Consider the following 27781-nt stretch of genomic DNA (forward strand, 5'->3'; position numbering starts at 1 on the left):
AGGGTAATAGAGCTATGGGGGGAGGGGGCTGTAGGGGTCACAGGGATTGATGGGGCAGTGGGGTGATAGAGCCATGGGGGGAGGGGGCTGCAGAGGTCAGAGGAGGTGATGGGAGCAATGGGGGATGATACAGCCTTGGGGGGAGGGGGCTGCAGAGGTCAGAGGAGGTGATGGGAACAATGGGGGCTGATAGAGGCATGGGGGGAGGGGGCTGCAGGGGTCACAGGGGTTGATGGGGCAGCGGGAGCCAGTGGGGTGATAGAGCCATGGGGAGAGGAGGGCTGCAGAAGTCACAGGGGATGATGAGGGGAGACGGGGGATGATAGAGCCATGGGGGAGGGGGCTGCGGAGGTCAGAGGAGGTGATGGAGCTATGCAGGATGATAGAGCCATGGGGAGAGGGGGCTGCAGGAGTCAGAGGAGGTGATGAGGGGAGATGGGGTTGATAGAGCCATGGGGAGAGGGGGCTGCAGAAGTCACAGGGGATGGTGAGGGGAGATGGGGGATGATAGAGCCATGGGGAGAGGGGGCTGCAGTGACCATGGGGGCAGGGGGTGTCCTCACTGTGGTTTGACAGCAAGATAAAAGAAAGTGCCTTTTGATTTCAGAGTAATGTATCACCAGGAGAAGATGGGCGGGTCAGTACCAGGGTAAATTCAGCCCCTGGCCAAGGGAGGGCACCTACAGGTGAGTAAAAAGGCCATTGAGGGATTGCTGGGATTCCAGCCCTAATGCAGACCAGGCCCCCCGTCCCATTGCGTGACCCTGCCCAATCCCAATGCTATTTCCACTTCTGTAAGAGTCTGAATCACCTATTGATTTAGATGTAAACGTTTATTAAAAATGCCTCTCCCCGGCTGTCAGTGCCCTGCAAACCCATTAGAAACATGCTAGCAACCAGTCATCTGCAAGAGAGAGCTTCTTGTGCATCATAAGTAGGGTGATTCACCGGGTTCCAATCAACTACACCTGTACAAATGCACGGGCAGCCCTGGGGTTGCATGAGCATCACTGAGAGCAGCAGGGGGCCAGCGGAGTCCATGTTAGTCATTGCAGTAAGTAGCTGTAACTGAATACATGCAGTTCTAATGAAGAAGGTCCCACTTTCACCTAGTCTGTTTTCATACTTAAAGGCTACTTATATGTGTGGGTAGAGAGGAAGAGTTCTAGGAGAACCCAGGACTGTCCAACAGATTTAGCTGTAAAGTACCACAATGATAGGCAGAGACAGCCTCCCTCTGTGACCTTGGGCATATCACTTAATTTCCCCTCCACTAAATCTGGGATAATAGCTACCTCATAGGGCTGTTCTGGGTCTTAACTAAGGGTGACAAAACACTGTTTCATCATCACTGTTTTTAGCCACCCATCTCCAATTTACTAAGAGTTTAAATCTAAAATGATTTTAAAAACCAGATGTCAGTGGCCTACTAAGGAGTTAAATAGTACAGCTGGTGTTTGCCAAACTTATTTTGTCACATGGCTTGCCTCTCACCTGACTCACTCTTTGCTCCCAAACTGAATTGGTGGCATCCCTGCAGGAATGAGTTCCCACACCCTGTACTGAAAAACAAGTGGAGGGGACAGTTTCTGCTTCTGCTTCATCTGTGAGTTGATTGTTTGGGTTTGATTTCTGGAGAAGTTGCAGTTAATTCAGAAGATCAGCGCCAATCTGCTTCACTTTGGGGTAAGGGGAAGCTGCCCGGTTATGTAGTTGTATGTTGGAATATAGGTGGAATTTTAGTCTGGGAGGGTTCTCTCTTTGTCACAGGTTTCAGAGTAGCAGCCATGTTAGTCTGTATTCGCAAAAAGAAAAGGAGTACCCACAAGTACTCCTTTTCTCTTTGTCACAGCAATTCTCCGCTCCTAGCACATCTTACTTATGTACAGGGATCCTAGTTTTCCCTGATTAAAAAACCAAAATTCCCTGATAAAAAAGCATAAACACTGAACTGTAGCTTCCCTAGTCACAATATATAGACCAGGGGTGGCCAACCTGGGGCTCCGGAGCCACATGCGGCTCTTCAGAGGTTAATATGCGTCTCCTTGTCTAGGTACCGACTCCCCGGCTGGAGCTACAGGTGCCAACTTTCCAATGTGCTATAGCAGGGGAGGGATAGCTCAGTGGTTTGAGCATTGGCCTGCTAAACCCAGCGTTTTGAGTTCAGTCCTTGAGGAGGGCCATTTAGGGATCAGGGGCAAAAATTGGGGATTGGTCCTGCTTTGAGTAGGGGGTTGGACTACATGACCTCCTGAGGTCCCTTCCAACCCTGATATTCTATGATTCAGGCGTCTCAAACATGTGGTTCTTCCCTGCAGCTCGCCAAGCTCCCCGCGTCCCCCTCCGTCCCCTCCCCAGCGTGCCGCGTCCCCAGCCTACCTCCAGGCCAGGGGTGGGCAAACTATGGCCCTGGGCCAGATCCGGCCCCTCAAGGCTTTGGATCCGGCCCATGGATTTGCCAACCCCGTGGTGCTGAGGGCCCTGCGCCACTTCCCTGCGGCCCCAGGGGGTGGGGGAGCAGAGAACTCCCTGAGCTGTTTTTGCCTTTGGGTACCACCCCTGAAGCTCCCATTGGCCGGGAATGGCTCCCCGTCTGCTTCCCCTCCCCCCAGGGCCGCAGGGACAGGGTGCCCACGGCTTCCTGGAGCGGAGTGACACGGGGCCGGGGCCAGGACAGGCAGGGAGCCTACCCTGGCCCCAGTGCATGCCCCTGCCACCCCGGAGCCACTCAAGGTAAGCGGCGCTGGGCCAGAACCTGAACCCCTCCTGCACCCCAACCCCCTGCCACACCCCTCCTGCACCCCAACCCCCTGCTCTGAGCCCCCTGCTGCACCCCAACCCCCTGCCCCGCCCTGCACTCCCTCCTGCACCCAACCCCCTGCCCTGAGCCCCCTGCCACACCCCGCACCCCTCCTGCACCCCAACCCCCTGCCACACCCTGCACCCCTCCTGCACCCCAAGCCCCTGCCCTGAGCCCCCTGCCACACCCCGCGCCCCTCCTGCACCCAACCCCCTGCCCTGAGCCCCCTGTCACACCACGCACCCCTCCTGCACCCCAACCCCCTGCCACACCCTGCACTCCCTCCTGCACCCCAGCCCCGTGACCTGAGCCCCCTGCTGCACTCCGCGGGAAGGGGCGGGGGTGGAGTGGAGGGTGGGGTCAGCGGGGGGAGGGGGGTGATGCTGCCCTCGGGCCAATGTACGAGTCCTCATGTGGCCCTCCTGGTGATTCGAGTTTGAGACCCCTGTGCTACAGGGTGCTCACTGCTCCGCAGCTGGCGGGAGGCCCTGGGATGGAGGCTTAGGTGCTGATCGACGGGGCTGCTGGCAGATGGGAAACACTGGGGGGTGGGAGCAGGGGCAGAGGGTGGAGCTGAAGCTGACAGGGGGCTGCTGATGTGTTACTGTGGCTCTTTGGCAATGCATATTGGTAAATTCTGGTTCCTTCTCAGGCTCAGGCTGGCCACCCCAATATATAGGTATCAGTTGATCGCAATGTTTTATTGATATATGTATAATTCGATAGCTAACAGACTGAGCCTCACTGCCCAGGGCTGACAGCCGGAGTCCTGCCCGCTCTCCTGATTATCCAATTTTTTTATTACCCGATTTTGCCCCAGGCTCAATTAGATCGGTTAATCGGCGTTCCCACTGTATATGTTTTTATTTTTTCACAAAATGTAAAAACTTAAGATTCTCTGTTAAAACACAAATTCCATGTTTTTTTCTGTGGCAAACGGATTTCTAGGATCTCTGCTTAGCTCTATGCATCAGTCTCTCGGTGTCAAAGAATGTTTCGGCTTGGCAGCTGCCCTCTCGAACAAGGATTAGTTTACAGTATACAGAGTGAGGGTATGTTGTGGGTGCGGAGGGAGGCTATTCTCTGAGCAGTGAGGAATATCTGCAGTAGGGAACAGCCTTCACCTATGCTGAAAATAGAGCTCTCTATCCCACTGTGAGGCTGTGACGATCAAAGGCAAAAATAGGAAGGACCACACAAGACTGGGCCTAGAAGTTGTTTTATATCACTGTAAATCACATTGTTCTTAAAACATGTCCCATTTGCACTAGATGGGTAGCATTCATATTCCACAATCCTGCAGCGTTCCCACAATGGGACTTATTGCATTGTAGGAAGAACTGCAGGAGGTCGGTAGATAGGAGATGGTCCCAGTGCCTTCGGTTCACTGGTGTCTATTCCAGAAGTTGTGGAGACACTGCCGGGAGGAGGACTGGGCGTCAGCTTTGATTACAGGAGAGAATGCAGCAAAGCACTGAGGACCGTCCAGAGTCAGATCAGGAAGATGCTGCCCCTCTGCTCAACCAGCAGTTGTCACTTGGGAAAGGTAAATCTACCCGAGGGTAATGAGAGGTGTGATGTAGTGCTCCGAACGTGGGACTGGGACCCAGGAACGTCCAGGTTCTAATTCTGGCTCTGTCTCTTGGGCAAGTCCCCTCTCTGTGCCTCAGTTTCCCCCTGTAGAAGGGGGATGGTGAAACTCAGCACCCTCCCAAGGGGCTTGGGAGGATTGATTAGTGCTGGTAAAGTGGGTTATTAGTCCTTTGTGCTCAGGAAAGTGTGTGCTCCTTCCCGAGCTGCTCTTGGGTTTCTTCAGGAGCTGGGTAGGTAAAGTCGAGACACCAGAGATGCCAGCTCAGTGCCACAACCCTGCTCCCAGCCCCAGCTCTAGGGGGCGCTGAGGGGCACGGACAAGGGTAAGAGAGGTGCAGCTCAGCACCCCCACTCCAAAAACTGTTCCAGCACCAAAGCCTGGAGATCCCTCACAGCCAGGAATGAGGAGGCACCTCCAGGGTTAGTCTGCAGCCTAACTGACCGTCTCTGGCTTGTTGTGGTTGTTCTCCACCCCAGGCCTCTGCTCAGCTCGCTACAGCCTGGTTCTCATCCTGCACTTCTCCCTCTTCATGATGTATTCGCTCCGGGTCAATCTCAGTATCGCCATCATAGCCATGACGAACGGCACCAACCCGGGCAGCCTGCCCAATAGCTCCACGGATGTGTGTCCCAATCGCTCCCACGCTCAGCCCAATGGCTCCCACCGAGAATTCACCCAAGGAGTAAGTGTACAGGCAGGGCCAGATCCTTTCACCAGCCTCTTGGCTCTACCCCTTGGCTTTGCACTATGGACCAACTCGGCAGCAACGAGGCACTGTTTAGAGAGGGGCTTTGGGGCTGTATCCATTGCACGTGTGTAAACGAAGGAGCCAGTGTAATTAGGAAAGCGCTGATCACCTGACTGGTGACAGGTTTGTTCATACAAGCCACTTACCCCTTCCTAGAGGAGTCCAGGCCTGTGAGAATAGTTCTCCCTTGGGCCTAGGTTTTAAAGCTGCTGCAATGTCCCCTCAAGGGACAGTCCTCGGTTTTGTCTCTCCCTTTTGACGCAAGCAAGTTCTGTCTCCTCCAGGCCCCCGTGTACGACTGGAGCGCTGAGACCCAGGGCGTCATCCTCAGTGCCTTCTTCTATGGCTACCTCTTCACCCAGCTCCTTGGCGGATACTGGTCGGGACAGTTTGGAGGGAAACTAGTGTTGGGCTATGGGCTGCTCTCTACCTCGGCTCTCACGCTCCTCGTGCCACTGGCAGCTGGCCTGGGAGCCGCGTACCTCATTGGGCTGCAGGCACTGCTGGGCATGGCAGAGGTAGGGCCTTCCCTTTCGAGCTCTTGACTTTCAGTGGCTTGTGGGTTTATGTATGTAGCACCATCTGTATGTATGACATTGCAGAAGAAGTTAACTAGTCAGGTCTCCGCCCCAAAGAGCTTACAAGCAAGGGATGATGACAAACCAAAGTGGGGGGAAGGGGGGAGCAAGGGTCATAGCAGTGAAAGATCATGAGGTCTGCTAATGCTTTCCACCAGGTATCGCTCCCACTCCCCTCTGTGCTCACACACTCCTGTGTTTTCCTTGGCAGGGGGTGATATTTCCAGCCCAATACATGCTTTTGGCAAAATGGGCTCCCCCCTTGGAACGCAGCAGGCTCATACAGCTCGCTGTTGCTGGTAAGAGAGAGCGACTCTCTTTGCTTCCAAACCAAGTTTTTCTGTAGTTCCAGCCCCCCGCCCTCCTGGGTAAAGGAGAGCTCTCCTGATGCCTGCTTTCCTTGCGCCACACTCCAGACGAGCGGCTCCACTTACGAGTTGCAGAAACCTTCAGGTTCTAGACCAGGCCTGCACAACTCGTAAAGCGGCGAGGGCCATATTACTCCGAAGAAAACAGCTGAGGGCCGAAACCCCCCGACCCCGCTGAAACACTCCCCCGCAGCACCGCCTGCCCCGCGGAAACAAACCCTCCTTCCCCAGCGCCACCCCACCGAAACAGCTGTGGGCCGAAAGGAAGGTTGGGGGCGGAGGCCACTGGGGAAGGGATCTGGGGGGCTGGGTGTGTGTGAGGGGGGTTCAGGAGTCAGGGCAGGGGCTGGGGGGGGCATGGGGTGGGATACAGGAGTCAGGGCAGGAGGCTGGGGAGGTGTAGGGGGTGCAGGGGGCTGGGGATGTGAGGGGGTGCAGGGGTCAGGGCGGGGGGCTGGGTGTATATGAGAGGGGTTCAGGAGTCAGGACACGGGGCTGGGGAGGCGTGGGGGGTGTGAGGGGGTGCAGGGGTCAGGGCAGGGGAGGTGTGTGGGGTGCAGGGGTCAGGGCAGGGGGCTGGGGAGGTGTGAGGGGGGTGCAGCGGTCAGGGTGGGCAGAGGGCTGGGGGTGTGGGCTGGGGTCATGGGGGTGCTCACAGCAGGGGCTGGAGGGGGTATGCCCCAATTCCAGCCCCTTCCCCAAGGCCACGCTTCTTCCTCTCCTCCTCCTCCTCCCCCCACTACGCCAGCAGCGAGTGGAGGCTCCGCTCTTCCCCCTCCCTCCTGCTGGCAAGCGGGGGGCAGGGAGAGGGGGAGGGGAGGGAAAGTAGCAAGCTGGGGGAAGCGGCGGGGGAGGAGCCCCAGCTGCTGGCAGCATCAAACTTCTGCCCCCATAGGAGAGAGCAGGGGGACGGAGACGAGCGGGCCGGGCCAGGGCCCCTTTGGACCCGTGGGACCGGTGCCAGTGGTGCCATGGTAAATCCGGTATTGCCACCACTACCCGCCCGCTCGGCTCGCCATCCCCCCCCCCAGCTCGCCTCCTCGCCCCCCCCCCGCCCGCTCACCTGCCCCCCAGCCACTGGCCTCTTCACGACCCCGCCGCTTGCCTGCTCACCCCCCGCAGGCCGCACAGTGAGCCCATGGGGGCCGCATGTTCTGCAGGCCTGGTCTAGACCAAAGGTCCTTCATGAGGAAATGTTGGCTGCACATCCATCTCTACTGCTGTTTCTCCCTTTCCTACACAATATTCCACTCTCTTCATCCTTTATCCCCTCTACCTTCTCCTCCACCCTGTCTTCTCAGTTCTGGCTTGATAAGGCTGGAAGAGTTACTATAGGATGGTGTGGGGTGAGCACTGGGAAGCCCAGGTCATCTTCTGTGGCCACCACTTTATCACCCCCTTGCTCTGAACTCCTCTTTATCTGCTCCTTAGGATGCACTTTTGGGACCTTCGTCACCTTCCCTGCAGCTGGAATCATCTGCCAGTACATGGGGTGGCCTTACGTCTTCTACATCTTCGGTGAGTAGCTGTGGTTTCCATTGTAGCAGATTCACTGGCAAGTTAAGCCACAAAAGAGCGAAGCATATGAAGGTCTTCTCGTTGCCTCTATGCGAGGAGTCTGAGCTCTCAATCCAGTTCCTAATACGGAAATGTCCCCCTTCAGGGAGGCCACCATTGCAATCGGCATCTATGGCCAGAAGGGCTGGACTTCCCTCTTTCTCCTTCAGCTCATGACGGAAGTCTGTTGGCTGGGCAGTGTGGAAGAGACTCGTGTTGCTGCTGCCCGAGCTGTGTCTACTCTCAGGGCTGTCGGGCTGGCACCTTTCATTTTAAATATAAGAGTATAGGCGTCAATAAGGTACAATAATGTGTTAGTCGGCAGAGCCCCTCGATCTGCCTTGAACAGGAAGGAGTGTTCCACCACCTCAGTGTTCTCTGTCTCTCTGTCTATGGCGTTTGCAATGCACCATCGCTGTCATATTGAGGGGGTCTGTGACTGGGCAGATTGCCCACTCCCCTCTCACCACAGCACACACATATAGAGGGGCAGAGCCCCAGATTCACCTCCTTTCCAGCATTTCCTTCATTCTCACACTTAGGAAAGCCAGACATGAACCACAGCCTGAGCTCTTTGGTGTTAAGGCAAAAACTGCTGCCTCAACTGCCTAATTCCTCCTTCCCCTAAGAGGGGGGACACACAGCCTTTTATACCGTGGATTGGCACTAAAGAGCCCCACCTGGTCTGTCTGCCAGCATGAGTCAGTAGAACAAACCTGCCCCTCCCTTCAAGACCCTCACACCTGGCAGTCTCTCTCAGAGCTGCCGTGTCTTGCCTGCCCATCTCTGCTGGTGTCTGCGCACCTGTGCTGCAGTAAGATCCGAGACAGGAGCCATTGAACTGTTCCCCTTCTCCATAGGTGGCATTGGCTGCGTTTGGTGTGGGTTCTGGTTCCTTCTCGTCTATGAAGATCCTGCATGTCACCCTCATATTAGTGCTGGAGAGAAGGAGTACATTGTGTCATCCCTGGCCAATCAGGTTCTTTGAAAGCCTTTTAACTCTGACCTAGTTTTCCTTGTAGTCCCACCTTTGAACAGAGCTTGGGACGATGGGACCATCTCCAAGTAAGCCCTTCTTCAGGGTTCCACTGGGTGTGTTATTTACAGAGCAGTGCAAATGTCTGTGGCAGAAGAGGGCCCTGCCCCAAGGAGCTTACAGATTAGTTCAAATATAGGTATAGAGATACATCAGAGAGGAGATCAATGGGAAGGGGCCAAAGTCAGGGCCAGAGAGGAGATCGGTCTGCCTGTGGTTCATGAAACGTGTATTTAAGGAGGAATTTGTCGAAGCCAAAGGAGGTCTCTTGGCATATGAACTGGGGGAGGCAGCTCCATGTGGTGGGAGACTGGAAGCCGTGTGGGAGGAGATGAAGCTTGGGAGAAACAGAGGGAGCAGTGGGAGGAGTCAGAGACAACGGGAATTGTAGGCCGGGGCTGGGTTGTGCGGGAAGTCTGAGGTGAGGGCAAGGAGCTTGAACTTGTGGCAGAGGGGTCTGAGGAGGAGGGTGACGGTAAGAACTGTAGGAGAGAAAGGTGCCCTAAGCCGTGGTGTTTTGGACTGAGTGTCAGAGTGTGCCCCAGAGTGGGAGACTGCACAGGTGAGCTGAGAGATGCCCAAGGCATGGATAGAGCATCAGCTGCAGGGATGAAGAGGGAAGGTTGCATTCTTGAGGGAAAGGCACAAGGATTTATCAGGGGGCTGGATGTGAGGGGAGAAGGGGGCAGACCAGGTCAAGGGAGCCGGAGTTGAAGGGATGAGTTGGATCATGGACCGTCATAGGAGGGGAATGGGTCTAAGAGGAAGGACGAGAACTTTTGATAGATTGAGTCAAATTCAGCCCTGACATTAGCCTGTACAACTCTACACACTGCACCAGGAGCCCAGCGCTCTTATGTGAGCCTGGCGCTCAGCCTGTTGGATTTGAGGTGTCTGGCAGGTCAGGGAAATGTCAGATATGAGACTGCACAACTGGGAGAGTTGAGGGGTTACAGGGGGATCCAGGAATCAACACAGAGCAGGCAGCTAAAACTCTGGGAGGAGGTGGCGAGGCTAGGGAAAGAATAGACCACCTGCCTATGGGACATTGACAGAGCCAGGAGAAAAAGGAGCCCGCAAAAGGGGCACTAACTGGTGCGTTTCTTTCAAGGGCATCTCTCACGGACGGTCCCTTCCACTCCTGGCTATGATTAAATCTCTGCCTCTTTGGGCCATTGCAGTCCCCTGTTTCTGCAGTGAGTGGCTGTTCTACACGCTGCTGACGTCAATGCCAATGTACATGCATGAGGTGCTCCACTTTGACATCAGAGAGGTGAGCGCTGCCGTGGGGCTCCATCGCTCACAGCCAGGCCAGTCTATCTCCTGAATGGGGACATCCAGAGGGATAAAAGTTGATGCTAACCAATTCTGGAAGGGCTGTTAAACCTCATGCTTCAGGGCTTAGGTCAGTTTCTGACTACTGGGGTTGGGAGGTTACTTTCACCTTCCTCCAAAGCAGCCGGTTGGTGCTAGCTGCTGTCAGAGACAGGATATGAGGCTAGATGAACCTCAGGTCCAGTCCAGTCTGGCAGTCCCTATGGTCCTGAGATTTCCAGCCCCTCTGAGCACATCCAGCCAGACCTGGTGATGGTGGGGTCCCTCTCGCTGCTCTGTGCACAATCGCAAGTCTCTCACCCTTCTCGCTACAGAATGGTCTCCTCGCTGCACTTCCTTACATTGGGAACTGGCTGTGTACCATCGTGTCGGGGGTGCTGGCAGACTTCCTCCTGTCCAAGCAAGTGTTCAGCATAGCAACAGTTCGGAAGCTCTTCTCGGTGCTGGGTAAGGACAGGTGACTCCTGTCTCCAGGTTCTTTCAACAAACCTTCACCCGGTCAGCCACATAACCCACGTCCCCTTCTCTCCCTAGGGATGATGCTCCCAGCCATCTCCCTGGTGGCCGTGTCCTACGTCGGCTGTGATTACAGAGCAGCTGTGGTCTTTCTGACATTGTCCATGACTGTAATCAGCATGTGCGGGGCCGGTTTCTATACTAACCACATGGACATTGCTCCCAGGTGAGACCACCAGACCTTCCTCCTATCTCCTGCTCCAATTGGTTCGAGGGCCCAACATGTTGGCCCATGTCATCTCCATCATCTCAGCCCTCAGCTACTTCAGCTGCCTTTTGCTTCTCCTCTCCCTGATCTTCTGCAGCTGGTGGCATCTGAAGCCAGACAGGCAAAACCAAGGCACAGAAGCGCAGGCTCAGAGCCAATTATAGCAGTGGGTAAAGGCTCTTACTGTCTGTCAACAGGGGAGGCAGTGACCAAGCTGAGGAGGCACTTGTTCTCTTTGAAGCTCTCCAGGAGGTTGGGAGAGAGGGAATTGAAACCTAATTTTCTCTCTTCTTGCCAGTCCCTCTTTGCCTTGCTCAGGAAATTTTCCCTTCCCTTCTCCCCAGATATGCTGGGTTTGTGCTGGGAGTCACAAACACCCTCGGAACAGTCTCAGGAATAATTGCTCCCGCTGCAGTTGGATTCTTCACCAGCCAGGTAATTCAGGGCTTCTCTGGATGGCCGTATTGGAGGCTTTTTCTCCTAAAGCAAAAATATTCAGAAAAAAAAGTGGAGTTGAATAGAGCAGAATGGCCAAAGAATAGTCTCTGTCCACTGAATCAAAACATAGCCCTGGCTAAGCTCTTGAAACCCCAGGAGACTGGCTTCAGGGGGGGACTAACAACCCACATGTGCTAGGCAGCAACATTGTCAAATGTGTCCAGCAAGTACCTAAGTCATGGAGAAGAAGCTTTTATGATCCAAGAAGTAGGGACTCCTCCCGACATGGGCTTCCAACCTGGATCTACTTACAGATGGGGGGTGGGGAGACTGCTGTCAAACAGGACAATAGGGAAAGCTTGGTAGCCGTGATGACAGAGCTGCTTGAATTCAGCATAGCAAGCAGGTAATTCCCAAGCACGCTGCAGTGCAAGGATATCGGAGCCCAGGAAAGCGGAATCTGAGGAGTTAAATCTACAGCTAGACAGGGAACTGGCATTGCAAGTCTTTAGCTGAATGTAAGCCTGTGGTTCAAGCCCCAGGTGCTCTCCTGTGGCGATAAGAGAGAATGGAGATACTAATTACCCTTTGTTTGGTACCCCCAGGACCTCCTGACTGGCTGGAGGAATGTCTTCTGCGTGTCAGCGGCCCTAAATCTCTTTGGCCCTCTGTTCTATGTAACCTTTGGCAGTGGAACTATCCAGGACTGGGCTAGAGAGGACACTGCTCTCCAGTGAAATGCCAAAGCATGCTGCCAGGGGAAGAATGTGTAACCAAGGCAGGAGACGGAAAACACCCTAGTGAACATAGATTAGTTAAGTTTCAGAGTAGCAGCCTTGTTAGTCTGTATTCGCAAAAAGAAAAGGAGGACTTGTGGCACCTTAGAGACTAACCAATTTATTTCAGCCTAAGCTTTCGTGAGCTACAGCTCACTTCATCACATGCATTTTCCACTGAATGCATCTGATGAAGTGAGCTGTAGCTCACGAAAGCTTAGGCTCAAATAAATTTGTTAGTCTCTAAGGTGCCACAAGTACTCCTTTTCTTTTTACTGTAACGAGAGTGATCACTTAGAGTGAGCTATTACTAGCAGGATAGCGGGGAGGGGGCGAGGGGGAACCTTTTGTAGTGATAATCAAGTTTGGCCATTTCCAGCAGTTGACAAGAATGTCTGAGGAACAGTGGGCGGGAGAGGGGAATAAACATGGGGAAATAGTTTTACTTTGTGTAATGACCCATCCACTCCCAGTCTTTATTCAAGCCTAAGTTAATTGTATCCAGTTTGCAAATTAATTCCAATTCAGCAGTCTCTCGTTGGAGTCTGTTTTTGAAGTTTTTTTGTTGAAGAATTGCAACTTTTAGGTCTGTAATCGAGAGACCAAAGAGAGTGAAGTGTTCTCCGACTGGTTTTTGAATGTTATAATTCTTGACGTCTGATTTGTGTCCATTTATTCTTTTACGTAGAGACTGTCCAGTTTGACCAATGGACATGGCAGAGGGGCATTGCTGGCACATGATGGCATAGATCACATTGGTAGATGTACAGGTGAACGATCCTCTGATAGTGTGGCTGATGTGATTAGGCCCTATGATGGTGTCCCCTGAATAGATATGTGGACACAGTTGGCAACGGGCTTTGTTGCAAGGATAGGTTCCTGGGTTAGTGGTTCTGTTGTGTGGTGTGTGGTTGCTGGTGAGTATTTGCTTCAGGTTGAGGGGCTGTCTGTAGGCAAGGACTGGCCTGTCTCCCAAGGTCTGTGAGAGTGATGGGTCGTCCTTCAGGATAGGTTGTAGATCCTTGATGATGTGTTGGAGAGGTTTTAGTTGGGGGCTGAAGGTGATGTCTGGTGGCGTTCTGTTATTTTCTTTGTTGGGCCTGTCCTGTAGTAGGTGACTTCTGGGTACTCTTCTGGCTCTGTCAATCTGTTTCTTCATTTCAGCAGGTGGGTATCGTAGTTGTAAGAATGCTTGATAGAGATCTTGTAGGTGTTTGTCTCTGTCTGAGGGGTTGGAGCAAATGCGGTTGTATCATAGAGCCTCCAGCTTTCACCCTGACCACACCACACGATCCATTGTCTACAGCCAAGCTCTACGATACAACCACATTTACTCCAGCAGTTATCACTACAAAAGGTTCCTCCCCCACCCCCCCACTCTCCTGCTGGTAATAGCTCACCTTAAGTGATCCCTCTGGTTACAGTGTGTATGGTAACACCCTTTGTTTCATGTTCTCTGTGTATATAAATCTCCCCACTGTATTTTCCACTGAATGCATCCGATGAAATGAGCTGTAGCTCACGAAAGCTTATGCTCAAATAAATTTGTTGGTCTCTAAGGTGCCACAAGTACTCCTTTTCTTTTTGCGAATACAGACTAACACGGCTGCTACTCTGAAGCTTGAAATAAGTGTTTTGCTACCCATGCTCTGGAAACTTTGAGGCTTGAGGGGGGTGTCTGAAAAGTTATTTGCAGAAGTAGATGGAGAAATGATCCCTTACTGGTTACCTTCCCCCTGCACTATAAACAGGAAATCTTTTCATTCCTAAAGCCAAATACTAGTATTAAAGTTTTTAAAAAGAGAAAGTAATCAAGAGATTTTACCAAAAGGTGGGTACTCTGAGAAACTCTCCACACACGTGGGTTTGCCAGGGATCATCGGAATGATGGCAGCATCTCCAGACTTGGAGTTATAGTCACATCACAAGCGAGTTGTGGTTAAATTCATATTTCAGTGCTGTCCTCCAGCTGGGGATGTGGCTACATGCAGCCCTCCCTGCTCTCCTGCCGTGAGAGGACCTGAACCTGCTCCATATCTTTATTCGTGCAAATAGTCCATTGGCTTCATGCGATCAGGATGGTGCCTGGACAGTGGATCTAGTTGTTGTTGTAGGATGTATTGGGTACATGGCCCACAGTGTGGGAGGACCACATTTGTGTTTAAATAAATCAAAGTAAACAAGTAGTAAAAATCAAGATCACCTTGTTTGTTTTAAATCCCTTTCCCCTTGTAAGATGGGACCCTGATCTTGGATAGGGCCTCTAGGTGCCTCCATAAAACCAACAACAGACCTAGGATCATGGGATAAATTGGGAATGGAGATTGACAGTGTGCATAGAAGTGTCTAAGTTTTTGGAGTCTCCCTGTGGGGCTCTGTGGTGTCCTTGTCGCTTGCAGAATTGAAGTTTAATTGAGGAAAGAAGGATTTTCTCCCCCTTGGGGCTGTGAAGGTCTCCTCAGCCTGTAACTGAGTTTGCTGGCAGCAGAGACCATGACGCTGTTGAGGTTTGAGTTGACGCCCCATTGAAGTGAACTGCCCCATTCACCTCAATGGGGCATGACTGCAAAGAGCCCCCTTTCGACAGTTAACTCTTTCACACAGCTGATCACCTGAAACAGCCAGCTAATGTGTTTCTCCAGTGCAGGGGCTTGTTCCACATACAGGGCTGCAAGGGTTAAATTTGTAAATCCCTGGCTGTTGTGTGATGTTGGGGGGACAACAGTACAGAAGTCCCCCCCACTCCAGGGTGACTGGCTGTCACATGGAACTGAACCATTCCTGATAGAATAAGTGCCCTGATTCCCAGCCAGTATAAAAATATTTGTCCCTCTTGTAATATTACTAGCTGGCTGCCTGGCCAGTTCCCACCCCCCAGCCCTACCCCCTGCAGGAGATCAGAGCAGTCTCTGAACTCCATGGCTTGGCCCATCTCTATGCACAATGGAAATGAGTAGGTGTGCAAATTTCTCCCCAGCCCCTCTTTCACTTGGTTCTGCCAACACCCCTCCAGTCCTGACCTAAAGACTCCTGCCCCACAGCCAGCTAGGCAACTCATTTCTGGCCCACAGCATGCCCCTCCCAGCTCTTCCAATACCCCCCTATCCTGATCTGTACCATCTTTTACTATTGCAGTCTGACCCTTCCCATCTTCTGCCACTGCACCCCCAATCCCACCCTATAGCACCTACTGCTATCCCAATCCTAGTTCCATGTCCGTGGCTTTGGCAGGAGAGCTGGCAAGTCAGACCTCTAAGAGCAGCTGGAAGAGAAAAACTGCAGGCAGGGCCACTGGGGTCAACCTCCCTGCGCTTTGTGCAACACTTGTGTTTTCAGGAGGCATTTGTAAAAGCCAACAGAGGCCCTGCTGGTATGGGAGACAGAGGTGGCAGCTGTGGGGAGATGTTGTGGTGTGAGACAATCCCCACTAATCCTGTTCAGAAATGATGGGCTTGAAAAAAAATTGTGTGGAATTCTCCAGCCTGCGTACACAGGAGGTCAGACTAGGTGATCGCAACCGTCCCTTCGGGCCTGGGAGTCTAGGTATCTACAACTCCTAGATCAGGCACTGTGCAGAGGGACAATATCCCTCCCCCGCCAACCATGCTGCTGCATGAAGGGATTGCTTCAAAAATCAGACGTCAAGAATTATAACATTCAAAAACCAGTCAGAGAACACTTCAGTCTCTCTGGTCACTCGATTGCAGACCTAAAAGTGGCAATTCTTCAACAAAAAAACTTCAAAACAGACTCCAAGGAGAGACTGCTGAATTGGAATTAATTTGCAAACTGGATATAATTAACTTAGGCTTGAATAAAGACTGGGAGTGGATGGGTCATTACACAAAGTAAAACTATTTCCCCTCCTCCTGTTCTTGTAAAGTGCTGGAAGTGGTCCACCTTGATCACTACAAAAGGTCCCCTCCACCCCCTGCTGGTAATAGCTCACCTTTCCTGGTCACTCTTGTTACAGTCTGTTTGGTAACACCCATTGTTTCATGTTCTCTGTGTATATAAAATCTCCCCACTATATTTTCCACTGGATGCATCCCGTGAAGTGAGTTGTAGCTCATGAAAGCTTATGCTTGAATAAATTTGTTAGTCTCTAAGGTGACACAAGTCCTCCTTTTCTTTTTACGGATACAGACTAACACGGCTGCTACTCTGAAACCAGAAATAGTTAGCTGGCCAGTTAGCCCTCCCATGAGGAATATCCTCTCATATGTGGACTTTTGTCTGGGAACAGCATAAAGCCAAGGGCCAAGATTTTCAAGTGACTCCAGAGGCTGTGTATCCTACTCGAGACACAGGGAAGGAGTCTGAAAGTCCATCCCCTTTGACTTGAGCAGACTTAAGCACTCAAGACAGAAGCACCCACAACCACTTCTGATGATCTTAGCCCAAAAGTTAACATTCAAAGAGCACACCCCACTGACCTGAAGCACTGTTGGAGAAGCTGCTGCCAATGCATTGCCATACCAACAAACTGACCGGCCTTCCAAGAGGGAAGCTAAGAGCATGTATCCCAGCCCACTACCAACTCTAGAAACTTATGTAACAGACAGCACTGCATTTGCCATTCACCGTGTTAGGCATGACACCAGTAGGTATCATAGTTGAAGCTTGAGTATTTTTTTATAGCTATTTTACTATACCTCTTAGTAGAGCTCACTTACAAGGATTGTGGTAGCTTAGATTTCCTAAGTCACTAAAACTTTAGTCTTTCCTTCATAATGGACTAGCTTCCCCAGAGAAATGAATCACAGTTAAGTTGTGGCAGTTAGTCTGTAGCAATGACCAAGACTAACCCTCTCTGAAAAAGAGGGAGGTAGAGTTTACCTGCTTACAACTTCAAAGGAAAGATGTTAGAGGAGCTTTTATAATGTTTGAGAGGCTTTGGAATAGGTTTGAGTTGGAGAAACAGCTTAGTTCTAAGAGAAATAACAGGCACGCTTAGCATCTCACTGAAGAGTTTTGACATCTGCCACCCACTGTCAGTTTAGCCACACATCTTTAATGTTTATTAGATTAATGGCTAAGGGCTAATCAAGAATGGGGCCCTCCTGTGCCAGTTAGTGATCAAACAGAGTAGACAGCCCCTGTCCCAGAGTGTTTACAGTCCAAGTTGCAGTCTCCCTGTTTTAACAGGTTGTGAATTGTGTTGAATCTTTAAAATGGACTAGAACAGATCAGACTGCAAAGCAGCCCTGGCAGTTGTGTCAGCCACATGGCTGACAACCAGAACCAGCTTGGTAGGCTGCTTTGAAGACAAATGCAGTGCTTACTCCTTACATTACACTCTACATTCAGAGAGCAACTCCCAGCTGAATTAGACTAAACTATTGAAACCAAAATCATCATCTTTTATTCATACCACCAGTGAGCAAGTCGAGGGGAAAAAACCCCACAAGTGCAGCCCAATATACAAGAGAAAAAATTAGGAAAAAAGAGTCCTATCATCTTCCTTTCCTTCAGAAGCTCTTCCAGTGTGTTTTACTGCTCAGGAGCCAGTCCTGGATAAGCGAGTCCAGACACGGATCTGTGATTGTAGGGGGCTGGGCATCCACCGTTGGTGCCTCTGAGCATGCTGGCACGCGGAGATGGAGGAGGAGAATTCACTTCTTACTGGCCTTCACTGCTGACTTGGTGACCTTGGCAGATCCACCAGCCTTCTTCTCGACAGCCTTGATCACCCCCACAGCCACCGTCTGCCTCATGTCACGCACAGCAAAGCGCCCTGCCGGAGAAGGAACACCCATTAGATGAAGACAAGGACCGAGTAGGAGACTTCCTGGATATTCGGAGGGGTTTCTAGCCTGGAGTTTGGTTTGCAGATGGGAGAGCTGCAATTTGTGGATTAATGCCTTGCAGAAGCATTTTATTACTCAAGCTAGTGAAGGGGTAGGTCTACGTTTACCTCCCATTGCTATGGAGAGCAGGAGACTTTCTAAAAGCTGTATCCTAGCAGTAGTCTTCTTAAACCAGAGTTGCCGTATTAGGACCTGTTCAGACACCCTCATCAAGAGCCAGACTTGGACCAATACAAGGAATAGGAAATCTTACCAAGAGGTGGGTACTCTGAGAAGCTCTCCACACACATGGGTTTGCCAGGAATCATCTGCACAATGGCAGCATCTCCAGACTTCAGGGCCTTGGGATTGTCCTCCAGCTTCTTGCCAGACCTGCGGTCGATCTTCTCCTTCAGCTCTGCAAACTTGCAGGCGATGTGAGCAGTGTGGCAATCCAGCACTGGGGAGTAGCCAGCAGCGATCTGGCCAGGGTGGTTCAGGATGATGACCTGCAGAGAAAGAAGAGGGGGAAAAAATTCAAAAATCAAGCAACTGGTCACATTTCAAGGAGACTGGTGGGCAGCAATGGGGATTGGACTTTACAGATCCCTAGTCACTAACCTGGGAGGTGAAGCTACCAGCCTCCATGGGAGGATCGTTCTTGCTGTCTCCGGCCACATTCCCACGCCGGATGTCTTTCACAGACACGTTCTTCACGTTGAACCCAACATTGTCACCGGGCAGCGCCTCTGCCAGAGCCTCATGGTGCATTTCCACTGACTTCACCTCCGTGGTGACATTGGCAGGGGCAAAAGTCACCACCATGCCAGCCTTCATGAAGCCAGTCTCCACGCGGCCCACAGGGACCGTTCCGATACCTGGGGAGACACGTACTGGTTAGTTTGGTGTTAATGAGCTAAACCAAGGTTATTTGGAGAGGAAGGAATAGGAGATGCAACAAGCAGAGACCACCAGCTCTTTGCTTCAGCATCCTCTGTCCAGAGGCCCTATTCAGTCTTTTGGGCATTAAGGGGAAATACAGCAATCTTGTCAGCCCAGCATTGCCAAGAGGTGGGTGTGACGGAGTCTTCATCCCAGACACTCAGTAGGGAAGTGTCCCCAGTAAACATGAGCTACAGTTTAGGTGGAATTACACCACCTTAAAATGGCAGCCACCATTTTACATGTTCCTTTTAGGGGAGAGTTCTTCTGTCCCAGCCCTGCTGGGAAACGCTTCCCCCACACTCACCGCCAATCTTGTAGACATCCTGCAGGGGCAGGCGGAGGGGTTTGTTGATGGGGCGGGAAGGAGGGATAATGGAATCCAGGGCTTCCAGCAGTGTTGTACCAGAAACGTTGCCTTCCTTCCTCGTAATGCTCCAGCCTTTGAACCAAGGCATCTGCAATGTATGTATGTGGGGGGAGAGGAGGAGATTATTGTAATTGACATCTCATGAGTCACCTGCAGAGCTCAGGTGAACTTGTCAGCAGGTCCCAAGTATTCCACCTCCAAAAGATTCTCTTTCCTCCCCCCAAAAAAGTTTAAACTAAGCAGAGGTGCATTCCTTGAGATTTGTGGGAATGAACAAGAAACATATCTTTAAGCTCAGCCTCCATCAAGCCATGGAGGAGGCCTGCGCTTTTAAGTGAAATCCTAGCTCAAGGCAGTGAGCTAATGACAGTCCAATTTAGAGAATCTCAGAGGGCCAGTGTCTTATTGCAAAACGGAGCCCAGCAGTAGTAACTTTAAGCTGAGCTCATACCAGTTTACAAACCACCCACTCTCTCCATGTGTAAGCCAATGCCTGCCCCAACCCCCCAGATGTCTCCAAACCTCTCTACTAGAGGGGCCATGTAGAAACAGGCAGGCTACTCACATTGGCACTGGCCTCCAGCATGTTGTCCCCATGCCAGCCAGAGATGGGCACGAATGCCACAGAGGCTGGGTTGTAGCCGATCTTCTTGATGTAGGTGCTCACTTCCTTGGTGATCTCCTGGTAGCGCTTGCCACTGTAAGGGGGCTCCGTGGAGTCCATCTTGTTCACCCCAATGATGAGTTGCTTCACCCCCAGCGTGTAGGCCAGCAGGGCATGCTCCCGGGTCTGCCCGTTCTTAGAGATGCCAGCTTCAAACTCTCCCACCCCGGCTGCCACAATCAGCACCGCACAGTCAGCCTGGGGAGGGAAACAGGCCATGAGAACAAGTTCATACTGGGAACTAGGGGACGATTAGGGATGTGACAGACCTAGGTACCCTACAGATAAAGGAGATCCTCTTCCCCCACTTCCACTCCCCCCACAAAAAATCAGTCTCTCAGGAGGGACTGGCAGCCCTTCCCCGTAAAGGCCTAAAAGCTGCACCACAACCCCACACCTAGAGCCCAATGCATCTAGTAACAATGTTATTCCTTGCAATGCTAAGGTCACAAGACTAGTTTGCAGTTAAATTATGGCCTTACTGGGATGCCACAAGGCATAGCCGCAAGCCCAGTACACTCAAACTCTTTACAGGCGTTCGACTGCCCCAGCCTGTACCTGAGAGGTGCCGGTGATCATGTTCTTGATGAAGTCTCTGTGGCCAGGGGCGTCAATGATGGTGATGTAGTACTTGGTGGTCTCGAACTTCCACAGGGAGATGTCGATGGTGATCCCACGCTCCCGTTCGGCCTTCAGCTTATCCAGCACCCAGGCGTATTTGAAGGAGCCCTTCCCCATCTGCGTGGAAGGAGACAGACACCAGTTACAGCGGGGCAGGCATGCTACTGGAGAAACAGGCACAAGCCAGGGACAGTCCCTCCCCACAAGGGGCGTTAAATGCCGGGGAGGGGGTGTGTGTGCAATATTTTAAGCAGATTCCCCCTGCCTGGAAGGGGACACCTGCCCCAGCGGTGCCTAGTCACTGCAGAGCCATATACTAGGGTGCAAGTACAGGGAACCCAGGGGTAGGTGAATGGTCCCTGCTCTAGGGTAGGTGGGGGGCAGGCATGGGGCAGTGTTTACCCCCACCCCATTGTAACCCCATAGCATTAAAGGGTTACACTGCAGGCCGGGAAAGGGCCCGATTCCCCAATCCCCACAGGGCTCAACACCTTGTGGGAGGTTAAGGAGCCAGAGGGGGGCCTCAGAGGCCGCTGGGCCCGTTAGGGGGGTGCAGGTGAGTCGGAAATGCCCCCACCTCGGCTGCCTCCTTCTCGAACTTCTCGATGGTTCGCTTGTCGATGCCCCCGCACTTGTAGATGAGGTGCCCGGTGGTGGTGGATTTCCCCGAGTCTACGTGGCCGATGACCACGATGTTGATGTGGGTTTTCTCCTTGCCCATGGTGCCGGAGGGAGCGCGAGCGGGACCTGCAGGGAAGACCCCCGGGGCAGAGTTACAGCAGAGCCCCTGGGAGCGGAGCGGTTGACGCTGAGCCGCTCCGGTGTGACTCCGGAGTAAAAAGCCAGCGTCACACAGGGCGGGACACAGCAGAGCAAGCCCTGCAGCCAGGCACACTGTTAGGGGCTCCGATCCCCCGCAACCGGGCTAGAACCGGAGCCCAGCCCTCCCGCTACATTCACACGAGCCAATTCGGATCGAGCGATCGCTCCCAGCCCACCCTCCAGCGAGCTGCCTCAGAGCAGTGCGGACTGTGCGCCCCCTCCCCAGCCCCGAGAGCCCCCAAAAAACCCCGCTCACCACGAGTCACGTTCCCCTGATCGGTCTCCAAACAGCAGCCGCCGCCGGCCCGGGGCTTTTAAAGAGCCCGCGGGGGAGGAGCCGAGCGGCCCCATTGAGGCGGCCTCGCCCCGCCCATTGAGAGGGGTTGATTCAATTGGACCCCAGTACCTGGCCGGCCCCCTGTGGCGGGGGGCAGTACAGGCAGGGGTTCCCCCTCCCCGCACTAGGCTAGCCCTGGAGCTTGGGCCAGAACCGGACCCCTTCCCAGCACCCCCCTTCCCCAGGCTTTGGGGGAGTCAGGCTCTCCGAGCTGCAGGCCTTGATCCCCCTCCCCGTCTGCAGAGCCAAACACGGGGAGGGTTGGCCGGTGGGCAAATTTCATCCCCATCCGTCTGGCCCTGGCAATGCCCCTCTAGCCCTGCCTCGGAGTCAGCCCTGCCCTTCCTCTGCTGCCCTAACCCATCTCTGGCTAGTCCAGCTCTTGGGGACCCCCCAGTCACAGCTAATGCTCCCCCAGCGATGACCCCCACCAGCAACTGCACGTCCAGTTCCCGCTGCCCATCGCTCTGCTCTGCCACGCACACTCCTCTCCACCTGCAGGCCCCCGGCCCTTGCTGGTCACTCCTGGGCTTTGCCGAGGCCTCCCCAGTTCCACAGACCAGACCTGGCCTGGACCCAGCGTTTTTTTAGCCTTGGTCTTCCCCAGGCACAGCTGTGCCCCTCCTCACCCCCAGCTCCCCTTCTGTGCTAAGCCTGGATTCAAATGCTGAACACAACAGCCAGTCCTGGCTATACTGTGTGGTTTGGGGTTAGCGTCTTTCCCTCTCCTGGCCATGGAGCTGTGTTCACACCATAAGTAACTTATGATCAAATTAATATTTGAACCCCATCCTTCAGAGAGACACAGATCTCTGTACCTGTACTCCCTGCTCCCATTTCAAGACAGAGGCCCAGGGCCTCCATTGAGCTCAAGGGGAGATAGGAATTTAAATGCCTTGAAAGATCTGGGCCAGAGTTATTAAAACACTAATCACATTAGTAGAAAGAAACCCAAGAAAAAATACCTCTCTGTCAATGGGAAACGTTTACTTGGACAATTGAGTGATAGGAAATCATGGAAAGAATGTGAAACAAAGAGATAGGCCCAAGCTGAAATCCCACAGCTGAAAATCCCCTGTATTTTAGGGATATTCAAATCCAAACTTATTGGCTACCCAATCTCTGCAACAAGCTGGAACCAAAGGTCCAGAAGCCAGTAGCCCTTAAGCTTGAGGAAGTTCAGAATTGGGCCTAGGTGTGATATTTGTACATCAATCCCTTTCTGAATGTTAGGTGGGGTGGAATATCTGGTGAGCTCAGGCTTGGTTGGTTTTCTCACGATACTGGGTACAATCAAGGCCATGAGGCTGAGCCTGCTTCTGTTAAAGTCAATGGCAAAATTCCTGTTGACCACATGGGATCAGGAATGGGGCCTGCACCTTGGACATTGATCCCACTACCTAATTGCTACTTTACAAGGAGGCAACATTTGCAAACTGCGGTTCCTCCTCTTCAGCAACATGGTCTGTATTTAGGCACCTGATTATATTGGCCTGATTTTCAGAGATCTGGGCACTCACAGCTCTCACAAATAATAGGAATGAATATCTAGTTCTTATAGCACATTTCATCCATAGATCTCAAAGCACTTTGCAAAGGAGATCAGTACCATTACCCTCCCCCCACCCCCATTACAGATGGGGAAACTGAGGCATAAAGCAAGGTAATGACTTGTCTAAGGTTAGCAGGCTAGTGGAACAGTCAGGAGTAGAATCCAGGTCTCCTGAGACCCAATCTGGTGCCCTATCCACGAGACAACCCTATCTCCACTGTGTACTGGCGGGCTGCTAGTGACTCTGACCTTGAGGAATTCAGGCTTAAACATATTGCCCTAAACGCAAATGAGCCCAAAACACCAGTCGAGCGTATCAAAAAATCAGTCAGACTAAACAAGAGTAAAATCTCAGAACGCTGACAGTTCTCAGAAGAGATTCCTTTCCCCTCCCACCCAGCACACTGTGCCTCTGGAAGGGTTAAAGGCAAGAAAGAGGCATTTTATTTCATTTCTTCAGCCTAGTTTCCTTTTTAGATATTGTTTTTATTTCCAGAGCTACAGTGGGGAGTGAGAGAAATGGCTGGCTCAGGGGCTGGAAATGAGCAGATGCTGGAATATGCATGTCTAGGATTGCCCCACAGCCTAAAGCTTCAGGATCTCCATGTGGAATTTTTGGGGTCTCCCTCCCCCCCATGTTTTCTGGAGAACCCAAGTTTCAATTTAAACAAAGCTCCCTTCAGCCTGTGATTGAGCCAGAGATCTTGGAAGACACTCAGAGAAGTGTGAAATGCCCCATTCACCTCAACTGGGTATGAACTCTCTCACCTAAATAGCATCATCCAGAGGTGGCAACATAGTTAACTCCTTCCCTGTTGGTCACCTAGCTAATGTGCAGCGCCAGGGTGAGTACATTCCTGCCGAATGCATTTTAATATGGAAAGGCTGCAAGGTGCAAAGCTGTAAGTGCCTGGCTGTTCTATGAGATATTTGATTTTGGGGATCTCAGCACAGCACTGCCCCTTGCCCCTCCTCAGGGGACAGCAATGCCCCAGCTTTGTGCAGGGGAGGTTCCCTAGCCAATATTAAACCCACTTTTGCACCATTGTTTACACGATTAACAGGCTACCTTGCCAGTCTCCCCCATCATCCCCCTGCTCCAAGTCCCCCCTCTGCACACACACCCCTCTTTTTGCCTTACAGCATCTCAGATCCCAGCTGGGTGGGACCTAACCTTTGGGTCAGTGGTTTGAGTCTGGCCCAGGGCCGTGGCAGCCATCAGCTTTGGAGCTGTGTGGTGACTGTAGAATGGGTTCTGTGAAATGTGCTGTCTGGGGCAGTCTGTACATTTCTCAGCAGACAGGGACCCATATCACATTAGCCTCCCCCTCTTCAGAGTGGCCAACAATGGAATGGGCCATGGAGAGGAAAAGATGATCCAGTGCCTGGGACTCGGCAGACCCTGCTCTGCCACAGAACTCCTGTGTGATTTTGGGCAAGTCACGTCGTTTCTCGCTGCCTCAGTTCCCCACCTGTACAATGGCATAACCGCATACTACAAAAATGGGAGCCATACAAGTGCCTAATATAGATGGCGAGAGGCCAAGCCTGAAGTGTGGGGAAGCTTGCCTGGCCATTGCTGGAGATAAACAGAGGACTTCAATCTCTGCTCCGAATTTTTACAGGGGTACATGGTAAAGGATACATGCAGGGCTCTAAGTCAGTCTCCTCCCCATCTCTGACTTGGCCCCTCACTTCCCACACTCTCAGTGGCAGTGTGGGCTGGCCATGCGTCTCCTTGGATGCTGAGGGCCCTGTCAACAGCACAGTTAAGCTGTCTTGCCACTTCCAGAGAGCTGCACTTCTGGCCCCAGCTCTCCCTTCGCTTTCAGATCAAAGAGTGGGGTTGGGTGATCTGAAGAGATGACTCCTCACGCCCACCAATATGCCTCCGAGACAGTGAGAGCGGGGCTGTGCACTGCGGTTGGTGGCGCTGGGATAGACGTCGGAGTGAATTTATGTCATATGGATGTTGCTCAGCGACGCTTGGAGAGCTCATTTAAACGGCTTGAGGTTCACGTTTATGACCCAAGGGGTTAAAAGCCACAGCGCTTCCTTGGCCAGAGAGTGCCTGCAAAGTGACTGTGGGCCGGGGCTGGTTAATTTTGACACGGCTTTGTTCATGAGTGGTGGGGAGGGGTGCAGGGTTGTGAAAAGGCCCCATTTAACACACCTGAGCAAGGAATGGGTTCTGTTTGAAGCTGAACTCCCTCTTTGAAGCGATTAGAGAGTTTATCAGCCCTTCTCTTGTTTCCCCACTGCCACTAGCAACCACTCTCCCCCGTCTCTCTCAAGCAGACCACTGGAGTCTCCCTGCAATGTCTCTCTCTAATGTATAGCGATTGCCAGAGCAACAGTGTGTGTGTGTGACATAGGGAAGAGATGGAGGACTTGTGGCACCTTAGAGACTAACCAATTGATTTGAGCATAAGCTTTCGTGAGCTACAGCTCACTTCATCGGATGCAGGGAAGAGATGAATCATCTCCCAGCAACTCCAGGCTTTTTACCCCCTGCAGCGCTGCTAAAGAGGACACCGCCTTCTCCACATTCAGGGGTCACTCTGTTTGTTGAGTTAGGCCTGGGAGCAGCCTCCTGGTACCGACTTGGATCCAGGCTCAGATAGCTGCTAGAATGTCTCTGTATAAGGGGCCAAATCTGAACCTCATGGCACTTGGATACAGGCCCAGATTTATGAGTATTTGGATCCAGAGCACTGGTTCTGCCCATCACAGAGCTAAAACGTTGGGATTTGGTCCTGTCTTGAACAACAACACCTGTCCACCGCGGCTGGACCTAGCCACTTGTCTGACATGAGCCACTGAATGGCCACAGTAACAAAATTCAGGAGCTACTGAAATGCTGGATTCACACCATCAACCTGTGCCGCAATCAACCCCCTCTTGCCGCATTCAGGAGGGATTAATGGCTGCCTTTAGCCCCTCTGTAAAGCTGCCATAAAGCCCCCTTAGGAAATACCACAGCATAGAGGAGGCTTCCCCATAACAACACACAAAACCAGTGTGACTGGCTCTGGAGCACCCGCTAGAGGAGCCCCCAGGACATGTCCGCTACAGACTAGGGGGCAGGGGGCGTTGGCACAGGAGGAAGTAGATGTGGCCATGACTTTCCTACTCCAATCCCCAGCTATTTCCTTGGCTGTTACATCTTGTAGGTGTCACTGGAGCTGCTCTAAACTGTGCCAGGAGTGCTGTGAACCCCAGCAGCTCCAGGATAGGGTCGGCACTTTGTATTGCCTCCTGGTCCCTGTACTGGGCTCAGCACCACCACACAGCTAACTGTAGGCCTGTCTCTTATGCACGATAAATATTTAACAGAGCCCTGAAGTCTGAGACCCTTGTGTATGTAAACTTGTATATTACACACGCTGGATTAGCTGTGAGATCTGCATGCGACTCTGTGTCCGACTCACTAAAGCGCTGTGTCCGTTCATAGCAGGATGTCCCAATCTACTAGTGGATATTCTCCCAGCAGACCACGAGGCTAAGCTTGCTGAAAAATTATTCATCGTTGATTATGTTTTCTGCTCCACCACTATTTTGAATAGTTTGCATTTCCCAAGCAGGTTCCTTGGAGAATCTCAAAATGCTGCGTGAACATGAATGAACTATGCCTCAAAACACAGCTGTGAGGCAAGTATTATTTTCATTTTGCAGATGGGGAAACTGAGGTAATTGGCTAAAGCTCACACAGCAAGTCACTGGCACTAACAGCTGGGAATAGAATCCAGGTGTCTGAACGCTAATTAACAAAATCCTCACTGGCCTAGAAACATGTGTTGACTGATTGTGCAATTTTGCCAACTAGTGGCCAAAAGTCATAAATGCTCCTTCAAGTGAAAGTAGCAAGAGCCAAATTTTGGTGCCTGACTGGTATTGCTCACAGTGGCTCCAGTTTTAGGGTGACCAGATCTCCTGATTTTATGGGGACAGCCCCAATTTTTGAATCTGTTTTTTATATAGGATCCTATTACCCCCCACCCCCTGTCCCGATTTTTCACATTTGCTGTCTGGTCACCCTATCCAGTTTTGGCCTGTGGGTGGCCAAACTGATGTTAGTGAGGCCAGGACAGAGGTGGGCAAACGCATTTTTATGTCAAGCACCTTAGCAAAATCATAAGAACATAGGAACGACCATACTGGGTCAGACCAAAGGTCCATCTAGCCCAGTATCCTGTCTTCCGCCATTGGCCAATGCCAGGTGCCCCAGAGGGAATGAACAGAACAGGTCATCATCAAGTGATCTATCCCCTGTCACCCATTCCCGGCAATCTTCTAATGAGATATAGGTATTTCTTCATGCATTGGCTACTTGCTGGTGTATAATCTACAGAAAGTGCCATGTGCTAGGAAAGTGAGTTTCTGTCAGAAACTGGCAGGAGAGTTGAGAATATATTTACCCACACTGGAAGTTGGCCAGGACACCAGGGTTAAAAATGGGGGAAACTTTTCATCCCTAGATCTCAAAGCACTTTAAAAAGGAGGCCAGTATCTTTATTCCAATGGGAAACTGAGGCACAAAGAAGTGGTGACTTGCCCAACCAGGGCCCTCATTCTCTTTCTTTCCATATGAGATCATTTCTGCCAAACTCACAATCCCCCAGTCCAAAATGAGTCACTGTAAGTGGCAATATATCTAGCATTTGCCCCCACTTGTTTAATGGTCTCATTCAAATGATGGCAATTTAGCGACTGTTTTAGTACTTCCTTAA

At 52.0% G+C, this 27781-nt stretch overlaps 2 protein-coding genes across 4 annotated transcripts; one reads left to right on the top strand and one right to left on the bottom strand.

The window, feature by feature from the left end:
• The first annotated feature begins 560 nt into the window (after nucleotides 1-560).
• LOC141974438 (sodium-dependent phosphate transport protein 3-like) lies at nucleotides 561-12027 on the top strand. Of its 3 annotated transcripts, XM_074934148.1 has the most exons (13): nucleotides 608-686; nucleotides 1541-1686; nucleotides 4207-4346; nucleotides 4871-5076; nucleotides 5427-5660; nucleotides 5932-6019; nucleotides 7520-7606; nucleotides 8506-8624; nucleotides 9793-9954; nucleotides 10331-10463; nucleotides 10551-10698; nucleotides 11085-11175; nucleotides 11784-12027. In XM_074934148.1, the coding sequence occupies exons 3-13, from the start codon at nucleotides 4262-4264 to the stop codon at nucleotides 11913-11915; spliced, it is 1485 nt and encodes a 494-aa protein (XP_074790249.1). In that variant the 5' UTR covers nucleotides 608-686; nucleotides 1541-1686; nucleotides 4207-4261; the 3' UTR covers nucleotides 11916-12027. The 3 variants fall into 3 exon arrangements, with proteins under 3 accessions (XP_074790248.1, XP_074790250.1, XP_074790249.1); XM_074934147.1 differs by lacking the exon at nucleotides 1541-1686 and having other exon boundaries at nucleotides 561-686; nucleotides 4135-4346; XM_074934149.1 differs by lacking the exons at nucleotides 1541-1686; nucleotides 5932-6019; nucleotides 8506-8624 and having other exon boundaries at nucleotides 561-686; nucleotides 4135-4346.
• Nucleotides 12028-17425: 5398 nt separating this feature from the next.
• LOC141974424 (elongation factor 1-alpha, somatic form-like) lies at nucleotides 17426-21464 on the bottom strand. The gene is made up of 8 exons (XM_074934126.1): nucleotides 21419-21464; nucleotides 20918-21087; nucleotides 20278-20457; nucleotides 19621-19917; nucleotides 18993-19143; nucleotides 18365-18621; nucleotides 18018-18252; nucleotides 17426-17691 (listed from the first exon to the last, which is right to left on the bottom strand). Exons 2-8 carry the CDS (start codon nucleotides 21059-21061, stop codon nucleotides 17570-17572), a joined length of 1386 nt encoding a protein of 461 aa, XP_074790227.1. The 5' UTR covers nucleotides 21062-21087; nucleotides 21419-21464; the 3' UTR covers nucleotides 17426-17569.
• Nucleotides 21465-27781: the final 6317 nt, after the last annotated feature.

The sequence above is a fragment of the Natator depressus genome, chromosome 19 (assembly GCF_965152275.1).
Source record: "Natator depressus isolate rNatDep1 chromosome 19, rNatDep2.hap1, whole genome shotgun sequence".
Taxonomy (NCBI): Eukaryota; Metazoa; Chordata; order Testudines; family Cheloniidae; genus Natator; species Natator depressus.

Excerpts from the sequence above, each read along its gene's own strand:
- LOC141974438 (XM_074934147.1), top strand. The coding sequence starts at position 4,262 with ATGCAGCAAAGCACTGAGGACCGTCCAGAGTCAGATCAGGAAGATGCT. Across the intron at positions 7,607-8,505 it reads TTACGTCTTCTACATCTTCG|GTGGCATTGGCTGCGTTTGG; the intron begins GTGAGTAGCTGT and ends CCTTCTCCATAG. Across the intron at positions 11,176-11,783 it reads TTGGATTCTTCACCAGCCAG|GACCTCCTGACTGGCTGGAG; the intron begins GTAATTCAGGGC and ends TGGTACCCCCAG.
- LOC141974424 (XM_074934126.1), bottom strand. The coding sequence starts at position 21,061 with ATGGGCAAGGAGAAAACCCACATCAACATCGTGGTCATCGGCCACGTA. Across the intron at positions 20,458-20,917 it reads TCGAGAAGGAGGCAGCCGAG|ATGGGGAAGGGCTCCTTCAA; the intron begins GTGGGGGCATTT and ends CCTTCCACGCAG. Across the intron at positions 18,622-18,992 it reads GGATGTCTACAAGATTGGCG|GTATCGGAACGGTCCCTGTG; the intron begins GTGAGTGTGGGG and ends GTGTCTCCCCAG.